Source organism: Chenopodium album, chromosome 1 (assembly GCF_948465745.1).
Source record: "Chenopodium album chromosome 1, dcCheAlbu1.1, whole genome shotgun sequence".
NCBI lineage: Eukaryota > Viridiplantae > Streptophyta > Magnoliopsida > Caryophyllales > Amaranthaceae > Chenopodium > Chenopodium album.
In genome coordinates this window covers 4,556,437-4,579,138 of record NC_137834.1, presented here as the reverse complement: position 1 = coordinate 4,579,138, position 22,702 = coordinate 4,556,437, and the positions used below count along the sequence as shown (strand labels likewise).

The following is a 22,702-nucleotide window of genomic DNA, read 5'->3' as shown; positions in this document are numbered from 1 at the left end:
GCACCTATTTGTTGCCGACCGTCTGAAGATGACGTCTGTTGAGAGTGGGATTTCACCCGCAAAGGCCACCCCAGCTCAAGCGGGGATTCAAAAGGGTTCTTTTCTTCAAAGCCAGCCAAGCGGGAACCGCTTCCAGGCGTGGTGAACCCCCCGGTCGCTGTTACGGGGTTAACGAGGGAGAGGCCCAAGCTGCCGCCTACCTTCTCGTTTCGCCCCGCTATCCGCATCTGCTGATGCCCGGCTGAGGCGCCTGGGGTTGACGCGGAGGTGGATTTTTTTATTTTGTTGAGAACGGCGGGGGTCTCCTCCCTAGCCCGTTTGAGTTGTTTCTCAAACGACTTTCCAACCTCTCCTCGCTGCAAATATAACCAAAGTTAAAGTTAGCATCCGGGAAAAATAATTTTAAAAGATCAACTTATGAAAGGGTCAGGCGTTTGTTACCTTGGCTTTGACCTCAGCCGCAGCCTTTTCCGCAAGCGCCTTGCGGATGACTGCAGAGGATCGCTTGGGGGTTTTCTCCGTCTGCAACATGTTTAATGCTTCTTCTGCAAAAAGAAGGAAATTGGTCAATATCATAAATCAATTTCGATAGAAAGATACTACAGACGGATATAAACTCAGGCGCATACGTTTGGTAAACATGTACCCTAGCCCGCAGGCGGCTAGGAAACACTCGTCCCTAAACCATGCGCTCTTGGGGATCCAATTCTTGGGGACTTTTATTGTTTCCCCGGTTGACAAGGTCACGTCTGTGAGGCCAAAAAAGTCTGCCTCAATGATCTTGTCAAAATCTTCCTCTGGGATCCGGGGAAGAGCGCACTTCCGGCCCATCAAGTCGGGCTTCTTATTGTACAAACGGAATTCGTAATTCTCCCGTCTGGTTGGAGCTGACATCAGGTAGAACCTGTGTTTCCAGCCGTCGAATTTTGAGACCTTGTCTAAGGTCATCATGTATTGGGGTTGCGTGGTTAGAGTATACCACGCCCTCCAGCCGCCTGTGCTTCTGCTAAGATAATGCATGCTAGCAAAGGCCTCCCAGCCGGGGTTAAACCCCTGGAATTCGCAGGCGGCAACATACCCCAGAATGTTTGTCCAAGAGTTGAGGGTAATTTGCCAGACTCCGAGGCCGTAGCCTCTCAAAATTGCCTTCACCGCCTGGTGAAGGGGAAAGCGGAAACCAGCCTTGAACGCCGCCTCATAACAGCCGAAATAGTTGTTGGCGTTCTCTTGATCGTCCTCCCAGGCGATGGTGCCATTCTCAAGCGGCACCTTGATCCTATACCCGTCTCCTAGCGGGTGCATTTGAGTGAAGTTCTTTAAGTTCTCCTCCATTTGGATCCAGTCCTTGGAGGAGACGTGAATGTTAAAGGGATCGTCCTTCTCATTCCATTTTTTTCTTTCTTCCTCCTCGCTATCCGCAAGCGGGGGTAAATCGTCACTGCTCTCAGAGGTAGAGGCGGAGCTGTCACTCTCCGTCTCCTCCTCATTTTGAGTCAAGGGGGAAGAGACGGCCTCATCGCCGCCTTGGTCACATTCTTCCTAGAAGGAATCAACGGGAGTTGAAGGGGCGCGCGGAGGGGATCTCTCCAGAGTCGTCTGGTCTCCCTGACCAGACGTTTCTCCCTCAGGCGTTTGGCCGCCTGAGCCTTCGCTTTTGTAATTTGGATCAGTCGCCGTCTGCATTTTCCGAGCCATGGTGTCCTGCACAGACACATAACTGGTCGAAATCCAAGGCAAATGGTGGTCCCAACACCCCGAGACGGCACTCCCAGTCCTAGACTCAGCCGTCCCTGGTGACCGGCTGGACTCTAATCTAGGCTGTGCCGTGTGTGTTGGTGATGCATCCATTTATTGCAAGAAATATGTACAAGCGGTGAAAAAAGAAAAAGAGCTGAGAGAGGCAGAGACGGTACCTTTTGATGTAATATCTGGAACTAGGCCGGTCCGGCTGGGTCGATGGAATTGAGCTTTCTTGCTTGCGCCTGACTCAAACGGATGACTTCTGCTCTCTCAAAGTTTTCTCTCTAGAAAATTTTTGTAAACGTACAAAATTATGAGGGTAAAACGGCTATATATAGAGGGTAAATACGGGGGCATTTCCGTAATTTACTCAGAAGGTGAACGGTTACTCTTTAATAGTAAAATTACCGCCAACCGGAGCGTGACACGTGTCACAGATGCCACGTGGCGTGCCACGTCACATCTGTGAGGGGCAAATGTTTAGGGTAATTTTACCCCGCCACGTGGTCCAATAAGAGGATGACACGTGTCAGCCTCAGGATGGCCCAAAGTGGACCAATCCCTGCTTGACACGTGTCACTCCAGAAATTAAGGGATAAAGGCGGCCTTCAGGCCCAAATCCCGAGAAAGCCGCAAAACGGCGCAGCCCACCAATGATTAGGGTTAAGTGACCTAATCATGGGCACAATTCCCAAAGACACTATAAATAGGGAGATGTCCCTCTTTTTGAGGGCACGTTTTACCATTTATTACACTTGCATTCTCTCACATCAGAGAAACACCTGAGCTTGGAATCCGAGCAGATATCCACCTAAATTTCCGTCCTCTTTATTCCTTTTCAAGTTACTAACTTGACCGTCGGAGGCGGAGCTCCAATCACCCGGAGTCTCCGTTATTTTGCAGGTATAGCTCGACCGGATCATACTTCGTGTTGTAACTCTCCCGAGGGACAAAAACACCCAAAACAACATCTATACGAAGAGATGGGTTAACGATTATATTCTTGCTACTCTTTGATCTTGCTCGCAATTTTGATTTGCTGAGTCTTGGATTAGCTGAACTGCTCAAGGATGGCTGTATGGCGCATTGGCGCTGGATGTCTTCCACGAGTAGACTCCTTTCTTGTGTTGCTTCCACCTTAAGAAGTAGGGGTGTCCGTTCGGTTTTCAGTTTGGATTTAGTCCAAATCCGATCCAATCCGAAATATAATTCGGTTTTCAATTTTCCAATCCGATCCGATCCGAATTTCTCTCTTGATCCAATCCGATCCAATCCGAATTAAAATTCGGTTATTTGGATCCGATCCGAAAATCCGAATTATAATACATTATTTTTTTAGCGCCTAATACAATTATAAAAATAAAGCTTTACTATAAATAAAAGTCTTCAAAATCATGATTAAAATACACAGTTCAACGTTAAGTCATTAATTAATTAATACAAAGTCTCTCTAATTTATTTTATGTAGTATTATGTATTTGAGCTAAACTTCAAAATATACAAAATATACAAGCTTAATTTTACAATTCGGTTTTTGGTTTGGATTGGATCCAATTAGGGTCAATCCGATCCAATCCGAAAATCCGAATTTCCAAAAAATCTCAATCCGATCCGATCCGATTTAAAGTTCGGATCCGATCCGAATTGATAATTCGGTTTGGATTGGATTGGATTTCGGTTTTTATCCGAATTATGGACACCCCTATTAAGAAGTACTCTGTAAGAAAGTCTCTCATAGGAATAAATGTTTTCAGCTTTATCAATAGGAGTAATATTCTCTTGTTCTGATTTTCATAGGAAAAATAATGATCCAAAATAGTCAAAATTAGCCTTAACAACACAATTTAGCTTGGGTACTCACATTAGCATTACCTCTGACTAATGATGACATCGGTAATACAGTACACCAGGGAGGGGTCATCGGTGTTAAAAGGTGGTGTTGTCAGGTGCACTAAGCCATAGTTTGCGTATTAAGTTTTATTTTATGAACTTTTGTAAACAGTCAAAATCGACTATGAAAATAATGGTGTTGGTTTTACATAAACCACACATGTAATGCATATGTCAACAATGTGATGGACTAATGATGAGTATGAATGGGGTGAGTTTGGGTTTGATAACCAATAAAGGATTCTTTACACCTTAATAGGGCCTTGGGATGTTAAGTTAGTAATTGAAATCATCTGGTGTAGCACTTGATTACCAACATAACATAATTCCGGAATAGACACGTACTGAATTCTCCTCGGAATTTTATAAATCTATTGGTAGGCATAATATAAATCCAAACCAACTTATAAAACCCTAAAGGACTTCTATTTTTTGTCTTTAAACTATCAATTATGTAAATGTCTCCCTTCAGTAACATAAGGTCAAAATGGACCTTTATGTGACTAATTAGAAGATGTATATAGTTCCAAATAACATTATATGACCCCTATATGCATCCCCTACCACCCACTTAGAGTCTGTTCTCATTGATTGAAATGAGCTGAGCTGAATTGAAATGAACTGAACTGAACTTATTAGAGTTGAACGAATAGAACTGAACTGAACTGAAATGAATATTTTATGAGAGAAGGAAATTAGGAGCTGAATTGAACTGAACTGAATTTATTAGAGCTAAATTGAACTAAAATGAAAATAATCTGATGAGAACAAGCCTTTAGAGCTTTAGATAGGGGTGTCCATAATTTGGATAAAAACCGAAATCCAATCCAATCCAATCTGAATTATCAATTCGGATCGGATTCGAAGATAATTCGGATTGGATTCGAAATTTAAATCGGATCGGATTGGATCGGACTGAGATTTTTTGGAAATTCGGATTTTCGGATTGGATCGGATTGACCCTAATTGGATCCAATCCAAACCGAAAATCGAATTGTAAAATTAAGCTTGTATAAATATGGATTTCTGTATATTTTGAAGTTTAGCTCAAATACTTACTACTACATAAAATAAATTAGAGAGACTTTGTATTAATTAATTAATTAATTGACATTGAACTATTTATTTTAATCATGATTTTGAAGACTTTTATGTATAGTAAAGCTTTATTTTTATAATTGTATTAGGCGCTAAAAAATAATGTATTATAATTCGGATTTTCGGATCGGATCCAAATAACCGAATTTTAATTCGGAATGGATCAAGAGAGAAATTCGGATCGGATCGGATTGGAAAATTGAAAACCGAATTATATTTCGGATTGGATCGGATTTGGACTAAATCCAAACCGAAAACCGAACGTACACCCCTAGCTTTAGACATTGATCTCGAAATCGAAATGGTTCGATTTCATGTACTTCGTAATTTGTATTATAGATTTATAGCCTTCAAATTTGGACTTAGATTTAAATTTTTGGACCTGATAAGGTTATGCATTGAGGTGTTTTTCTTGGGGTTCTGAAAAGGCACCGAGAGCCTGACGAAAGGCATGCTTGGTGCTGGAAAGTCAAAACCATCTCATCCATCCCTTAATATACCCCTTATAATCTTTATAAAGAATATTTATATAAACTAAAATTAATATAGAAACTTTTTATAAGAGTGAAGGATAGTTTAGGTGATTATAGCTTCCTTTTTGATTTTATGGGATCATTTATTATATCTTCAAGATTTTTTACAAAATAAATTAACAACTGAAAGACAATGATTTACAAGGGTTTTTTTTTCTTTCTTTTTTTCTTTTTTTTTTTTCTTTTTTGAAATTTTACTTATATTTTTCATGTTAAACTCTTGGTGTTTAAGTGTATTCACAATTTCACCTTTTTTAAAAAAAAAAAAAAATTATAATATGTTGATCTTATTATACTTGTATTTAAACTCGTATTTAATTTTTTTTTTGAAGAAACCCGTACTTAATTTTTAAAGTAAAACATGTTATATTCTTACATTTACAAAACACAAATTATCATGTGGCTGGTCACACATTGTAGCCGAGTTACTCGGTCAGAGTTTACTTGGCCAGGGTTACTCAGTCGAGTTTACTTGGTTAGGGGTTACTTGGTCAATTAAAGGTTACCCGATCATTGTTTTGGTGCGTGTTAATTTGTTGAACGGTGTAGCGGGTCAAGATGGGGTTACTCGGTCAGGGTTATCCGATTTGTGTTTTTGGTGCGTGTCACCTGACCGCCAAAATAAAAAAATAAAAAATAATAATAATAAAAAAAAAAAACAGCTTTGTTTACAAACTTATAATTTTTTTTTTAATTAAAAAAAAAATTGTTTAATTTTTTAAAAGTGTTTTCCTTTACTTAATGCATTTGTAAGTTGTCAAACCTAGTGAAAGAGCTTTGGGAAGATAGTGGCTGCATTGCTATGAATCGGTGGGAAGAAGCGGATAGCTGGTGCGACCTTATTGTGCAATGGAGTGAGCTAGACCCGAAAGTGGTGCAAAAGGGGGTTCTCTTGGTTCGCTGTATTTGGCATGAACGAAATATGAAGATTTTTGAAAACAAGATCACTCCAAATTTTGTGTAGCTGGAAAGGGTAGCTCGTTGGGTGGAGGAGTTGGAGAAACATAGCTCCATTGTTCGCACATCAGTTGGGGCGAAGCCTGCATCGAGTCCTAAGAGATGGATTGCACCGCCTGATGGTGTGATTAAAATTAACGCTGATGCGTCTTTGGCCGAGGATGGTTGGGTGGGTTTGGGTGTGGTAGCGAGGGATAGTGCAGGGAGTGTGGTCTTCGCAGGTACTCGAAGGGTCAGGGCCAACTGGCCTGCCAAAATTGCTGAAGCGAAGGCCATTGATTTGGCTATCAAGCTCGGTAGGCAGCGTGGACTCGAGCATATTGTTCTAGAATCAGACTACCAGCTCCTTGTTAAACGTCTCTCGAAGGGTGTCTTGTTCTTCACAGATTTGGACTCGGTTCTAGGGGATATTTTACATGCTTGTAATTCATTTGTGTCGATTAGTTGGTCTCATGTTAAAAGAGAGGGTAATTTCGTTACCCATCACCTTGCCAGGATAATTCCTTTCGGCACCGAACAAGTGTGGGATAATCATTGTCCACATGAAGTTTCGCCCTATGTAACGATGGATACCTTATCCTTGGATTAATTTAATTATGAGATCTGTTTCCCTAAAAAAAAAAAAAAAGTGTTGTCAAACCTAATAAGAGCACAACAAAAGCACATAATTAATTTCCTCAAAAAAAAAAAAAAAAAAAAAAAAAAAAAAGAGCACATAATTAAATCATCAAAATCAAACGGTATATATCAAAGATCTTGCTCCCTCATCATCAGATGATGAAGATCTACGGTTGAGATGAAGTGAGACAGAGTGAATCCAGTGTACCGCCGCACATGACGGTAGCGTCACCAGATATGAACTTTTAGAACATCCAGATTTATACAGACAGTAGAGTCTCTAAATTAGGGTTTTCAATTCAATTTTAGCAAGGAAACGCCATGAATTCACATCATCTTAACACTGATCTGATCTAATTCTTCTCTATTTTTCTGTTGGATGATGGAAATGGAGTATATGCGAGAAATCCCTAATAGTCAAATGGATCGTCGCCCGAGAAAAAGACCCAGAATTTCGACCTGGGAAACCCCACAATCTTCCAAGGTGAGTCCTCTTTCTCTCTCCTCTAATTTGGTTTTTTTCTTCTATTTCTTAGTTTAATTACTACTGTGTATGTGATTTGTGTTGAAATTTCATCTATTCTTGATAGCTGCTGCTTCTGTTTGTTTGGAATTAGGGTTTTCTAGATTAGGGTTGAATTTGATGATTTGATGCAATTTAGTTTTGAAAACTGTTGCTACTAAGTGGGTTTCAGCTGAAAGTAGAGAATTATTATTATTATTATTATTATTATTTTTTTTTTTAAATGGGGTTTTTGTTGGGGGAGGAGGGGGGTCTTTTAAGAAAGCTTGGTGAGTTGGTTTGGAGGTTCAAGGGTTCATCTATTATCATGAATTGCCCAGTATTGATTATGTAGTTGCAATTTATTCTTTGCTAATGCCTTGGGGGAGGAGGTTATAGTTTTGGTCAAGTAGTTGATGACTTCATGCCTTGGGTGAGGAGGTTATAGTTTTGGTCAAGTAGTTGATGACTTGATGCCTTGGGGGAGGAGGTTATAGTGTTTATTTTCCGTGATTTGGGTACGATAATGAGCTGGTAGTGATGCTATGTTGGGTTTGGTTATCGATTAACTTCGTGTAGTGAGTGTGAGTTCTTAGTTGTTTATAAATTTGTTCAAAGTTTGAATCTTTCTGCAGCATTGTGTTTAGTTTCTTTGTATTTTTACTGATTAATCATTTTGAACCATTGTTTTTTCATATCTTCTTGTGATTTCTTCATGAGTGTGGCTTGAGAGGGATAAATAAATTGGCATAGTGTGAACATAGATTGATTTTCTGTAAGTTAGAAATGAATCGATGGCTGGTGTGTAGGCTCAGTCAGGATTATATAGTGGCCAAGAGGTTGGCAATATCACAAGCTTTGGACCAACAAGAGTACATTTGGAGCATCCTAGTCATTTTGTGAAGGGATTGAATGTTCATAAAGGCTCTCCACCATGGCGCGATGATGACAAAGATGGGCATTACATATTTGAGCTTGGAGAAAATTTAACACCTCGCTGTAATATACTGCATTGCTATCAAGCATACCTTTCATTCTTTTTCTTTTTTGCGTGTGGAATTTGCATTATTTTCATCACCTATCTCCCTTTGATAGGAAAATTTGCTGTCAAGCTTGTGTATTCGTTGACCCTTTTTCAATTTACTTGGCGGCAGTAAAATTCAAAAGTTGTCTATACATCATAATTGTTTATTTTTTCAAAGTTTGCTTCTGCTTTTAAACTGAATAGCCTTTTGAAAATCATACTGCCTTTTATAAACTACATTTTTCTTCTGTTCTTAGCATATCTTTCTCCTAAAATTTATGAACATTATTAGATTATTATGAGTCAAATGAAACAATGTCATTGTTAGAACTTAGAAGCTTTTATTAATTCAATGATGCATTATAGTTGGTTGGCTTTTGAATACATTTTGCTAAAGCTAAAAGTTTTATGGATACTAACTCTTTTTGTTTAACTTGCATGTGCAGATAAGATTCTTAAAAAGATTGGAGAAGGTTTGTCCTATAATATCCGTATAGGAGAATTTATGATTATAATAATATCCCTACCCTTGTCTCATATTTGTTTTGTGTAATTTATGTCCAGGCACCTTTGGTCAAGTCCTAGAATGCTGGGATAGAGAATTGAGAGAGGTAGTTGCCATAAAGATTGTCCGAAGTATCAAGAAATATCGTGATGCTGCAATGATAGAAATTGAGGTGCTCGAGCAGCTTGGGAGACACAACAGAAATGCTAATGGGTACATGCCTTTCTATATAATTATTCCATTTTGTTCTCTCTTTTTTTTTTTTTTTTTTTTTTTTTTTTTTTTTTTTTTGGTGTTGTCAGGTTTAGCTTATCTGAGGTGAACGTGTTGATAATGGGTTAAATGAACTCATCTATGCAGTTGTGTTCAAATACGAAACTGGTTTGACTATCGTAACCATATATGTATTGTAAGTATACAACTGTTTATGATATTATGATTTCCCCAGCTTAGTATTAAATGGGGATTAAGACATCTGGATGAATATGATTGGTTCAACAGGTGTTTGAGATGCTTGGACCAAGCTTATTTGATTTTCTTCGGAAAAACAATTATCGATCATTTCCAGTTGACCTAGTTCGCGAGATCGGAAGACAACTCTTGGAATGTGTAGCATGTCCGTGGTTATTGACCTTAATTCTCTTTTTATTTTGTAATTTTTCTTAATTAAAGCAGTTATAGTCGGTACGATTCTGATGAATGCATGCACTGTCTCTCTACATCGTGTGTTTACATGATTACATTGACCTCTTGTACTTGATGATCTATCTTTTTAACTTCACCAAGTTTTGTCTTCTATTGTGTAGTTATATTTTTACTTGTTCAGGTGGAATTTATAGTCTTTAAGCAGGTGGAATTTATAGTCTTTAAGCAGGTGGAATTATTACGGTACCTTATGTTCGTTTGGTTTCCTCTTGCAGTCATGCATGATTTGCGCCTTGTCCACACTGATTTGAAGCCAGAAAATATACTTTTTATTTCTTCTGAATATGTAAAAATCCCAGATAATAAGGTATTATAAATATTGGGTTTTTGCTTAATCTTTCCATTTAGAATAAATCTGTTCTTTCCTCATCTAGATTTCTATTTTGACTGTTTCTCTGCCCTTGCAGATGGATGTGGACTAATAATTGTGTCTTAATTCTTGTTTTCCTTTGCAGGGTACTATGAGAGAGGGAAAGAGGCTGCCAAAGTCTTGTGCAATAAAGGTTATTGATTTTGGCAGTACAGCTCATGGCACCCAAGTGCATAACTATATTGTTTCTACTAGACATTATCGTGCACCTGAGGTCATTCTTGGTATGCTGATTATCATTATTTCTCTGCTGTAAGCATTTAGGAAATTGTCGTTGTTATTAAAATTTCCCTTATCTCTTTCTTTTCTTATCTTGTTTTTCCTTATGAAGGGCTTGGATGGAGTTACCCATGTGATTTATGGAGTGTTGGCTGTATCTTGGCTGAACTTTGCTCGGTATGCCATGCTACTACTAATGTTATTGAGATAGCTTTGGTATACACTCTTCAAAATTCTGAACTGGCCCTTTTATTCTTTGTTAAATTTTTGGCAGGGAGAGGCATTGTTCCAAACACATGAGAATCTGGAACATTTAGCCATGATGGAGAGGGTTTTGGGCCCCTTGCCAGACCACTTCTTAAGAAAAGCTGAGTATGTGCCCAGTTTAGAAACTTCTGTCATCAATTGTCATGTCTATGCCCTATGTTGATGGGTCTTAGGCTGTAAATTCTGGTTACATGAAAGTCCTATATATTGACGACTAATAGTATTATAGAATTGCAACAGTTGTCAGGTTATCATATTTTAACATAATTTCACCTTTTGATTTTAAAAGGCTATTGTTTATATATGCCTGAACTTTGGTGGTTGGATTGTTTTAAGAAACTTGTGATAAAAGCATACAGTGTATGAAAGTGTCAGGAAATCATCACGAGAATGGATAATCCCAAGGCATGTGTAAAATGTCTCATTTGCCCCAGAATGGGGGACTAGCTGGTAGCTAATTGATATACCTGTTTTTATTAACTGGTTTGACCAACTTATTGATTTAGGTGGTTTGACTTTAGATTGGTTGTAAATAGCTTGTTAGTTTGTAGCTGATAGCCTGATATATGAAATTAGGAAATCTATTTGGGATGATACGCGGATTAAACCAGCCTTAGTTAGGTTAAAAAGACACGTAGGAATGTATTTTTTTCTTTCTATTCCCTTGTTTTTTTCTTTGACCTTTGAATGGAAACACATGTGTTTGATCTTTTACTGATATTTGGACCTCCTTTTTGTTTTCCTTTAGCAGTCGACATGCAGAGAAGTACATTAGACGGGGAAGATTGAACTGGCCTGAAGGTGCTACTTCCAGGGAAAGCATCAAGGCTGTTCTGAAACTGCCTCGTCTTCAGGTATGTATGCCCTCTTTATCTTCTTCCCCTGCCTCTGCAAGGAAAAAAGTGTGATTAAAAATGTCTGAAGTGGGAATTGAATTTCTTTTTCAGAACTTAGTGATGCAACATGTGGATCATTCTGCTGGAGATCTGATTGACCTCTTGCAAGGGCTTCTTCATTATGACCCTACCTTGAGAATGACAGCGAGAGAAGCCCTCAGGCATCCCTTCCTTACAAGAAACCGCTACAGATTCTGAGTGGTTTCTCACTGTTGTCGTTTGTACTAATCCTCTTCTGTTTGTAGTAGATTAGGCATATTTATCCTCTGGTTCCCTAAAAAGTGGGAAAACATTAGATTGATATACCTCTAGCGCAGTTGCTTCTTCATTGCGAGCTGTAAATAAAAGGATGTTTTGAGAGGAATTCATCTTGAAGCTTTATTGAGCTGAATCTTGGAAATCCAGGAAAGTACCAAAAAATTTAGAAATATTCTGATACCTTTCTTTCAGCATCAGTCTGCTGCTTTTGATTTTTGAGTTTTTTCTGATGTGTGATTAGACTCCCCCCACCCTCTTTTTTTTTATCCCTCAATTTTGTTGTGCTTGTATACCTGAAAGCTTTCTGTACGTCTTGAGCCTATTTTTTCTGAAAGTAGTGAATATGTGGTTATGACAATTAGATATCTAAAACAAAGGCATCATTTGTTACAGAAATCTAGATCTATCCATTGATGGAAATTTGTATTAATGGTTGAATGATAAAATAAATAAATCTCAAACCCAAAAATTTACAAAAACAAATTTTAGAAAAATCTGGTCCTGTGCCTAAGAATGCTTCAGTCCTTTGTTCTACAATGGCTGGTTAACATAACACCACTAGGGGGGCCTGTCAATTCAATTTGACAGTGACCATACAACCAATAAGAGTATCTTAATAGGCTTCCGAAATTTGATCTTACATGAAAAATTCCATCAACTTCAAGTGAAATCCTATTTCTTTGTACCTGTGTAATGAGCTGTTGTGTGACTGTCAATGGAAGCCTAACCTGACTGCTTACAAACTCTACATTGGCAAGCTTGGATTCTGTGTTAAAAGCCGAGAATGGCTCGATGTATTGATTAGCAATGAGGTGCTTGTCAAAGTATAGCTGTAAGACCACATAGTTGAAGTCTACGTTCACCTTCTTATTTGGATTTGTGAAATTGGCAAGCACTGTGATGTCAGAGTTGAGGAGGTAGCCCAGGTCCAGATATGCAGCATTGAGGGATGCACTTGATATCTCGAAGTGTGGGGTCCGCGGGCGGTATACAAGGTATATTATGAGCACCAGGAGGCCTCCTAGTATTATGACTAACCATAGGATCACACAGAAGACTGCTCCAAACCATGTTAGTGGCTTGGTACTGGTAGGTGTAGGGTACACCAAGTTCTCCCGGGGCGGGGGAGCACCATGTTCAAAGCTCACATGGTGTGGGCGAGGATGCTGTGAGTGGGGCTTGGGCCGTGCCTGGGTGCTTCCCAGAGGTGGCCCCTCAACAGGGTGGGAAAGTGGTATGGGGTGTTGCCGCGGTGGAGGACTTGAAGCGCGATGATGCTGTGGCGGGCTTTGGGGGCCCTCAACAGGGCGGGAAGGTGGTATGGGGTGTTGCCGCGGTGGACTTGGGTGGCGATGACTCTGTGGTTGGCTTGATGGCGATAACAATCTGGAGCGTGGTGGACCAGGGGATAGCCTATGCCGAGGCCTTACAATCAATTCATCAACATCAACAGGGCGGGAACGTGGTATGGGGTGTTGCCGCGGTGGAGAACTTGGGTGGTGATGATGCTGTGGCGGGCTTTGGGGGCGATTACTTTGTGGGGGGCTTGGGGACAGCGATAACCTTCTGAGGGGTCGTGGATTAAAGGGTTTGAGCCTTTGCCGAGGCCTTAAATGTTTATTATCAGGCTGTTGAACCCCTTGAACATGATCAGGAAGATGAAGATGACCATCCCAAGGTTGCCTTGGTTCTGGCTGAATATGCTGTGGTGCCGGAAAATCAGGTTGGTCGGGCCAGAAATGAGGGTTGGTGTCTCCATACCGAGACATGAATATAGATGGTGAGAGAGGGGTGAAAGAAAATAGCGAAGCAGTGGCAGTAAAGAGCTAAATAATGTAAGAGAAGGAGATAGTGTGTTTTAAGGTGGTGAAGGAATGAAAAAGAATTGTCACTTAGAAAAAACAGCTGAAAGTGAGGAAGAAGATTGATAGAAAGGTAAAGTATCACATAATAGTTCAGCAAGGGAGGCAAGTAATCTTTCTTTGGCTGCCTTTTTGCTACTGTTGGTGTGCCTTAATATGCTTATCTTAATTCTATGTTGAAGAGTGTAAACTTTGTAGATGGAAAAGTCTTCTATCCTCTTCATGGATAGATGAATATTGCCTTTTAAAATAACAAAAAAAAATAGAAATTACTCTTCTAGTATGATTTTGGAGATAAAAATAAGTTTATATTGTATTAAGTAATTGCTAAATGCATGAACATACACCTCAAATGTAACAAATTCCCCCCCCCCCCCCTCCCGTTTGTTCTCAGGAAAATGCAAAAAATAAGTTGATTGATGTGCTCCTTCACCAAAATAAACCTTAGTTTTCGCCTAATAAATTGACTTTTTTACTGGCTATTATCGTGTGTATGTGTCGTTTAATTCAAATTCATACTTCCCTAGTACTTATTGAATCAAAAGTGAAAAATTATGGAGAGGAAATAAATGTGAATTGCACAAAGGACGACTGTCTATTTCACAAGCTCATACACAAAACATGACAACTACAGTACAAATCAAAAGTGCAAACGTTACAATATAAAAAAAACAAAAACCCCGAGTAAAATAGTGAGTATACTCTTCCATAGGTAGCATGTCCAATACAACTCCATTTGCATGTACCCGGTGTACAGTATTTTTACTGTACATCGGGTTTTTCTCACGTGCAACTTCTTTATTGTTTTTTTTTTTTTTTTTTTAAAATAGCTTAATTTAAAATCACGGAATTTTATCCCTAAATAAAAAAAACGCAGAACAATGGAGGAGAGAGAAAGTGAGAAAACGCAGAACAATGGAGGAGAGAGAAAGTGAGAAATCGCAAAAATTGCAAAAAACGATCATCAATCGAGGAGAAAAAAGGTTAGAAAACGCAAAAATTGCAGAAATCGATCATCAATAAAGGAGAAAAAAGGTGAGAAAACGCACAAATAGAAGAATTCGATCATCAATCGAGGAGAAAAAAGGTGAGAAAACTTACAAATTGCAGAAATCGATCATCAATGGAGAATTCGACTTTCGATACAACAAAATGCAGCAATCTGATTCACGAATTGCTACAAAAACAGAGGCAAGTTGAGACTGAATTTGAAATCGATTTAAATCGATCGATTATAGAAGAAGAAGAAACTTATTGTTTTGGAGATGAATTCGTACCAATATTCAACCATCCAGACAATGCAGAAGCAATTGATAATGCAGAAGACGCAATACACAATGCTGAAAATCAAGTGGTTCCTGATAAATCAATTGATTCAAATTCAGAACAAACAACCAAAACAAATGCAACTGAAGGTAATTTCTATAAATTTTTGAGATTGTATGCTAAAAAGAACCCTTTGAATACATAATTGTTACCCTTTTTATGCATAAACGTGACCCTATTTATGCCTAAATGTTACCCTCAGATTGAATGCAGAACTTTTGAGATTGCATGCAAAAAGTAACCCTTTGATTGCCTAAATGTTACCCTTTTCATGCTTAAAAGTGACCCTATTTATGCACAAATGTTACACTCAGATTGTATGCAAAAAGTAACCCTTTGAATGTCCAAATGTTACCCTTTTCATGCTTAAAAGTTACCCTATTTTCACACGAATGTTACCCTTTTTTATGCTGGCTGTGGTTATTATCTGATTTGTTTGTATTAAATAACAGATACAAATCCAATTGATGCTTCTGGTTTAGATCTTAGAGGATCATTTGTTGGTGTGGTAAGAGAAACTTTTGAAGAAATTTTGGAATTGTATGAAAAACATGCTGCTATACTGGGATTTTCAATAAGAAAACATACAACTAGATTCAAACAACACACAAAAATAGTAACTGAGAAAAACTATGTGTGTTCTGCTGAGGGAAAGAGACATTCAGGTCAGAAGAAAACAAAGTTAGTTGAAATGGTTGATGAAGAGGATGTAAATGTAAAAGCAAGAAAGCCAAGACAAGTAGCCATTACAAGATCAAATTGCAAGGCATGCATAAGAGCAAAAGTGAATAAAGAAGGACAGTTTGAGGTGGTGTCTCATGTTATTCAGCATAACCACGAGCTAACAAAGCCACAGTGGCATTATTTGCATCGTTCTGAAAGAAAAATGACAAAGGAAAAAACTGAAGCAATCAAAACAATGAAATCTTCAGGTTTAACTACAATGGACACTTACTATTACATGGCTACAGAGGCTGGAGGAGAACAGAATGTAGGCCATAGTGTTGTAGATCACCTGAATTTCTGCTCAAGGTTAAGAATGGAACAAATTGAGGCTGGAGATGCTCAAACTTTAGTGAACATTTTAAGTCAAGAACAATCAGAGGATCCAAACTTCTTTTTTAGAGTGAAGTTTGACAAAGAAGGAAGAATTTGCAATATCTTTTGGAGAGATTCAATGATGCTAGAAGACTATAGGATATATGGAGATGTTCTTGTCTTTGATACAACATACAGAACCAACAGATATAATCTTATATGTGCTCCATTTGTTGGCATAAATAACCACTGGCATAATTGTATGTTTGCATGTGCTTTTATTGGGGATGAAACAACAGATTCATTTGTGTGGTTATTACAAACCTTCTTCAAAGCTATGGAGGATAGAAAACCAACTTCAATATTCACTGACCAGGACCAAGCAATGGCAAATGCAATTCTGGAGGTAAAAGATTTATATTGACATCTTACAGATTTGAGATCTGACAATAAAGTTTTTCTTTTCACATAAAAGTTACCCTTTTATCTGCATAAAGTTATCCTTTTTAGTGCATAAAGTAACCCTTTTAACAGCATAAAGTGACCCCTTTATTTTCAATGCAGGTGATTCCAAATACAAGGCATAGACTTTGTATATGGCATTTGGAGCAAAATGCCATAACCAGATTTGGAGCTCTTAAAAAAGACAAAGAATTCAAATTTGCATTCAACCAGTGCTTAAAGATGTGTGTGACAGAACAAGAATTCGAAGAAAAGTGGCAGGCAATGTTGCAGAAATATGAGTTGACAGAACACTCTTGGTACAAAAGAGTGTATGAGTTGAAAGACAAATGGTGTCCTGCCCTTAGTAGAGATTTCTTTTCAGCAGGAATCTTATCGTCACAAAGGAGTGAAAGCACTAATCATGCTATAGGATTCAGAGCAAGTAAAACAACTACTTTGACAGAATTTTATACCATATTTAAGAAGACAACCAATCGTTGGAGAAGCACAGAGAAATATGATGAGTTTACCTGTAGCAAGTCAATAGCATTCACTTCATTGCCTCTCTCTGGAATGCTAAAGCATGTTGCACAGGTAAAAAGTTAACTGACAACTACATAAATTACACCTAATATATGGCAATTTAAATGAACCTACATGATTTTGATGTACAGGTTTTCACTTTATCACTCTTTAGAGATTTTGAAGAGGAGTTTGGATACTCTATGGCAACAACTGTTCAGATGTTAGGCAGTAATGAAGAATGCCTACTTTATCAAGTAACACTAGAAGACAAGCCATGGTCTGCACATCAAGTAAACTATATACATGAGAGCCAAACTGTATGGTGCACTTCAGGCTGTGAAACAACAGGAGTTATAGGATCCCTAACTTCAGGCTGTGAAACAGGATATGTAAGGGTATCTAATGGTCCCTGCCCAAAATCACCAGCTTTAATCTCCAAATTGATCCGCTTCTTAATCTTCGCATCAGTCCAATGTTGAATCAAAGGAAGGGTACTACTTTCCTTTTCTCCTTGGAAATTTAATCGATGAAAATACATAATTTGCAAAGCTAGCAAACAACCACTTACATTTTGAGCATTTTCATCATTCTTATAATTCACAACAGCCTTCTTTAATTTTTTCAAAACATATGAACACCAATAAAATGTTTTGATTTCATCAACATTTTCCACAGCCTTCAGCAACTTCAATGAAACAGTCCTATTAGTAGTAGGAGCTAAGAAGCTAGACATAGCATGTAGCACAAAACATCTCTTGAATTCTTCACCACCATCATCCAAATCAACCATCCTAGACTCCACTTTTGACAAATGTAGAGGTTGCTTCTCAGTAAGACCATAATCATGTCTCCATGACTGAATGATACGTTTATCTACACTACCTTCTTCAGGATTCTTCTGAAGTTCAGGAACAGCAATCTCACTCATAGGCAAGCCAAAGACATCACATATATCATTTTTAGTAACTACAAACTCTTTACCAGCAGCAATAGTGAACATGCAGCTACCTCCATTAAAGTGTTCAACCAGCCAATGTAGCATTTGACGATTCAAAGTTTTCAATTTCAGATGTAATAAACCACCAAAACCTATTTCTTCAACAGCTTTTTGTTGATTAGGACTAAAAGTACTCATCATTAATTCCAATGTGTGTGGTCTGCACCTTGCAATCAAGGGTCTTTTTTCCCTAAATAATAATAATATAAGTAAAACAATATCAGAATCAGAATCAGAATCATGATATATATGATTAAAAAAATACAAAACAAAAAACATTTATACTTACACAACAGTATCAGAATCAGAATCAGAAACTACTTGCAATTCAGCATCTGCTTTGGCCTTCTTAGATACAATTTTAGACTTCTTAGGAGATGCTTTAACCTTCTGAGACTCTGCTTTGGCCTTCTTAGGAACAGTTTTAGCCTTCACAGTTTTAGCCTTCACAATGTTAGACTTCCCAGTTTTAGACTCTGTTTTGTCCTTCTCAGGAGCTGTCTTGTTCTTTTTAGCAGGCTCTTTACCCATTCCTTTTCCCCTTGAAGGCGATTTATAACGATATCCACCTATTGAACCACCTATATCTAATTAATACAGAGGATAACCATAAATTACAAATTCACAAATTACTCAGGGGAAAATTTAGAATATATGCAAAAAAATCCTTTTAAATGCAAAAAGTGACCCTTTTAAAAGAATAAAGTGACCCTTTTTACTGCATAAAGTCACCCTTAAAATACAACAAGTAACCCTTTTAAATAAAAAAGTAACCCTTTAACAAGCATAAAGTGACCCTTTTAACTATATAAAGTGACCCTTTTCACTGCATAAAGTCACCCTTTAAACTACAACAAGTAACCCTTTTAAATACAAACGTGACCCTTTTGACAGAATAAAGTGACCCTTTTCACAGCATAAAGTGACCCTTTTCAAAGCATAAAATAACCTTTGGCATGCATATAAATAACATATGTATATATTACTCACACACAATGCACAATGCACATATTACTGGTACTCAAACACATATACACAAACACAATGCAGATATGCATACTTTTTTCATAATCTAACTAAAACCTAACATCAAAATTTGAAGAATAATGAATAAAACTTCTGAAAACAAACATGCAAAATTTGTTTAACATGTAACAACACCACAACACATATATATCAAATTTTGAACCAATTATCACAATGAACAATAAAATAAAGCAAAATTAAACATAATAACTTCAAAATTGAAATTCAATTATCATAATATGCATAATAAATCAACAGAAAACAATAAAAAATAACATGCACTACTAATTCGACATATATAAGCGAAAATTCAATTGAAAATTCGAAAAAATGATGAAAAATTAAATAAACACACCTTCTTCAGCATCTACAGCCTTCTTTGTAATCTTCTTCTTCACCATTGCTGAAACTAACAGTACAAAAAACGAAAACAAAATCAAAATCAAAAAACCTAAAAATCGAAGAACCAAAACAATTTAAACTAACAAAAATCTCAAAAAAATAAGTAAACTAACCACAATTAAGCGATAAACAACTTCACAAGTGAAAGAAAAGTGAGAAAAAGCTCGAAAAAGCTCGAAAAGCAACAATGGAGGAGAGAGAAATCGCAGTTAACTGGTTTTTAGAGAGAGAAAAACGAGGAGAGAGAAAGCATAAATGAGTGAATGAGAGAGAAAGTTCTTTTTCTTTAATTTTGGAAATCACGTGCCAGGACAGTTTTTTTGTCCATTAAATCCGCCATTCAATATCATTATTGAACACCCGCTTTTTTAAAAAATTTGTGTGTCCAATATACCTTCCTTTCCTCCCATATGTTAGTTGGTACGAGTACATGCTACACTTTGTGTTTACTCCAAAGTAGCTCATCCTTTTTTCTCATCTATGCAAACAACAAAAGCCATGTTCTGCCCAACATCAAACAACAAAAGCGTATTACCCAACATCAAACATGGGCCCTTTTTATTTCAAGGCCTTGTCCGTTGGTTGTGCCTTGTCTAAGTACCCTTAAAAAAACAGTATTTGAATGGGCCAAGTAATGCATAGTATAAGAGTACTAATAAGAGATAATGAGATATAGAGTCATACAGCAAGGGATTTTTTTTCTGTATAATTATTATTACTATATTAAAAAATGGTTAATAGTTAAATTATCATTGAGAGAAATGTTAAAAGTTCAAAGTTTACTTGTTATTAAGAAAATCTTAACTTCTGAAAAAAAAAAATCACTTTATGACGTTAATAAGAAAAAGATAATGAAAAGTACTCCCTCTTGTCCTTTATTAAGGACATGTATTCATTTTTGACAAATCAAAATTAAGGACCTATTTTTATTTTAAGGGTGTACTATTTGAGAATATTCTCCACTTTTTGATGAGTTGTCATTACTTTTTGGGTATTAGTAATGACTTTTTATACCAATTTCCAACACTTTTTCTCCCTCCCTTCAATTATTCTCTACCACTTTTTTTTTTCCCTCTCCATCTCTCTCTAACCCCACATGCACTTGTGTAATTTTACCAACTTTCTTAGGGTCTGTTCTCTTCCGTTGAAATTCAGTTAAGTTAAGTTCAGCTCATTTCAGTTCAGTTCAGTTCAGTTCAGCTCTTAATTTACGTCTAATGATATTGCTAATGATATAAAGCCAAATTTCATTCTTTTAAGCTCTTATTACAACGACGACGACAACAACAACAACAACAACAACAACAACAACAACAACAACAATAATAATAACAATAATAATAATAATAATTGAAATAATAATACGATAATAATAATCAATAAATAATAATAATAATAATAATAATAATAATAATAATAACAATAATAACAATAATAATAATACTAATAATAATAATAATAATAATAATAATAATAATAACAATAATAATAATAATAATAATAATAATCAAAATTAATAATAATAATAATAATAATAATAATATGTACATTTGTATATACACATATGTATAGTAATAAATAATCAATAAATAATCAAAGATCACTAATCCGTAGTTAGAAATCACTCATTAATAAGTTCAGTTCAGTTCAGTTTAGCTCAGTTCAGTTCAGTTCAGTTCAGTTCAACTGAGTTCAGTCAATCGGAACAGGCCCTTAATTTTCATGAAAAAACACAAATAGGTTCTTAATAAAGTGACGGATGGAGTAATGATTAGATGTCACATATATCAAGTATTAAGACATTACACTAACGTTAGAAATAAAAATAATAATAAAAAAAATCTAGTAAATAGGAATAGTTGTTTTGAGAGTAGATTAATATTTTGATAAATGAGGATAGTTACATTGAAAATATATATAATTATGAGAAAAATGTGTAAAAAAATTATTTTAATCTAAGAAATAATTAAAACATAACTAACATAGGAGTGTTTAAAAAAAATACAAAGGAGAACGCACATAATGGTAAGTGACTAGGGGCGTGTTCGACGCTAGCGTTTGAGTAGCTTTTAGGTAGCTTTAATGGGTTGACTCGGTCAAACCACTACTTAAAAAAAAATGTGAGTGTTTGGCAAAGTAGTGGTAAAGGTAGCTTTTATGAAAAGTTAGAAATATTAGCTTTTGTAAGTAGAGGTAGCTGTTGAAAATTTAATTTATAGATTTTAATATAATATACTGATTTTTATATAACAGCTAGTCAATCGCTATTTTACCGAACAATCATACTTAAACTATCTATCTTCACAGCTACAGCTTGTTGACAGCTAAAAGCTACCTACACAGTTACAACTACATTCAGAGCTAACAACTACCTTTACAACTAACAACTACCTTCACATCTATATTTTGCCGAACACGCCCTAAGTGTCATCTTTCAAGAAAAGAGAGAGTAAGTTATTTATCTAGTCAATCAATAGTAAGGGCCTATTTTCATTGAGTGAAATGAGCCGAATTGAACTGATTAGAGTTGAACTGAACTGAACTAAATTGAATATTTTATGAGAGAAGGAAATTAGGAGCTGAACTGAACTTATTAGAACTGAACTGAACTAAACTAAATATTTTATGAGAGAAGGAAATTAGGGCTGAATTGAACTGAACTTAGTAGAGTTGAACTGAACTGAACTAAACTAAACTGAATATTTTATGAGAGAAGGAAATTAGGAGCTGAGCTGAACTGAACTTAGTAGAGTTGAACTGAGCTGAACTGAAAATAATTTGATTAGAACAGGGCCTAATTTGTAACAACCGATTGTATGTCACTAAATTTTAGTTCAATTTAGATCATCAATTAAAATTTATGCAATCAATCCTAACTGTTAAGCAAGTTATGCTAAGTCTAAGGTAGGACTACTTCGAATAAAAAATTCAAGATGATAAGGTCAAATAAAATTAATTTATTGCTAAAAAGTTCGGGGCTGTTCTCATTGACTGAACTGAGCTGAGCTGAACTAAACTGAACTGAGCTGAACTGAACTGAACTGAGATGAACTGAACTGAACTAAGATGAACTGAACTGAAAATAATAATTTATAAGAGAAGGAAATTAGGAGTTGAACTGAACTGAACTGAACTAAACTGAACTGAACTGAGCTGAACTGAACTGAACTGAACTGAGCTGAGCTGAGCTGAACTGAACTGAGCTAAACTGAACTGAACTGAACTGAACTTCAACGTAAGAGCACAAGCCCTTCATTTAAGATAAATTATAAATTAATACTCTATAATTTGTATGTTCATCTAGCATCAAAATAAAAATGTCGGCGAATTGAACACTACTTAAAGACATGTGTTTCTTCACCTTATTTTTGTGAGTTGATATTTTTTACTTAACTAAAAATAATTTTGTTTTTAATTTTTTTATTGAACTGAAATTATTTTTACTGATCAAAATTTCTTTTTCTTGATAAAGAATCTAGATTATTTTTGTTTTTAAAATT

General features: G+C 36.5%; 2 protein-coding genes across 3 annotated transcripts; one reads left to right on the top strand and one right to left on the bottom strand.

The window, feature by feature from the left end:
* The first annotated feature begins 6,909 nt into the window (after positions 1-6,909).
* Positions 6,910-11,773, top strand: LOC145640596 (serine/threonine-protein kinase AFC2-like). Of its 2 annotated transcripts, none has more exons than XM_081691858.1 (12): positions 6,910-7,320; positions 8,148-8,337; positions 8,809-8,835; positions 8,927-9,080; positions 9,228-9,276; positions 9,369-9,483; positions 9,788-9,879; positions 10,028-10,166; positions 10,274-10,338; positions 10,436-10,533; positions 11,180-11,282; positions 11,376-11,773. In XM_081691858.1, exons 1-12 carry the CDS (start codon positions 7,216-7,218, stop codon positions 11,520-11,522), a joined length of 1,284 nt encoding a protein of 427 aa, XP_081547984.1. In that variant the 5' UTR covers positions 6,910-7,215; the 3' UTR covers positions 11,523-11,773. The 2 variants fall into 2 exon arrangements, with proteins under 2 accessions (XP_081547984.1, XP_081547978.1); XM_081691852.1 differs by having other exon boundaries at positions 11,177-11,282.
* A 5,299-nt stretch (positions 11,774-17,072) lies between these two features.
* LOC145574329 (uncharacterized) lies at positions 17,073-19,439 on the bottom strand. The gene is made up of 3 exons (XM_081632434.1): positions 19,156-19,439; positions 18,064-18,361; positions 17,073-17,964 (listed from the first exon to the last, which is right to left on the bottom strand). The coding sequence occupies exons 1-3, from the start codon at positions 19,199-19,201 to the stop codon at positions 17,073-17,075; spliced, it is 1,236 nt and encodes a 411-aa protein (XP_081488560.1). The 5' UTR covers positions 19,202-19,439.
* Positions 19,440-22,702: the final 3,263 nt, after the last annotated feature.

What these genes read in the sequence shown, in the direction of transcription:
- LOC145574329 (XM_081632434.1), bottom strand. Translation starts at nt 19,201, where the DNA reads ATGGTGAAGAAGAAGATTACAAAGAAGGCTGTAGATGCTGAAGAAG. An exon ending in GGCTGTAGATGCTGAAGAAG is followed by an intron (nt 18,362 to 19,155) that starts GTGTGTTTATTT and finishes TGTATTAATTAG; the next exon opens with ATATAGGTGGTTCAATAGGT. An exon ending in TCTGATTCTGATACTGTTGT is followed by an intron (nt 17,965 to 18,063) that starts GTAAGTATAAAT and finishes ATTATTATTTAG; the next exon opens with GGAAAAAAGACCCTTGATTG.
- LOC145640596 (XM_081691852.1), top strand. Translation starts at nt 7,216, where the DNA reads ATGATGGAAATGGAGTATATGCGAGAAATCCCTAATAGTCAAATGGAT. An exon ending in AGAAAATTTAACACCTCGCT is followed by an intron (nt 8,338 to 8,808) that starts GTAATATACTGC and finishes TTGCATGTGCAG; the next exon opens with ATAAGATTCTTAAAAAGATT. An exon ending in TCTTGGCTGAACTTTGCTCG is followed by an intron (nt 10,339 to 10,435) that starts GTATGCCATGCT and finishes AATTTTTGGCAG; the next exon opens with GGAGAGGCATTGTTCCAAAC.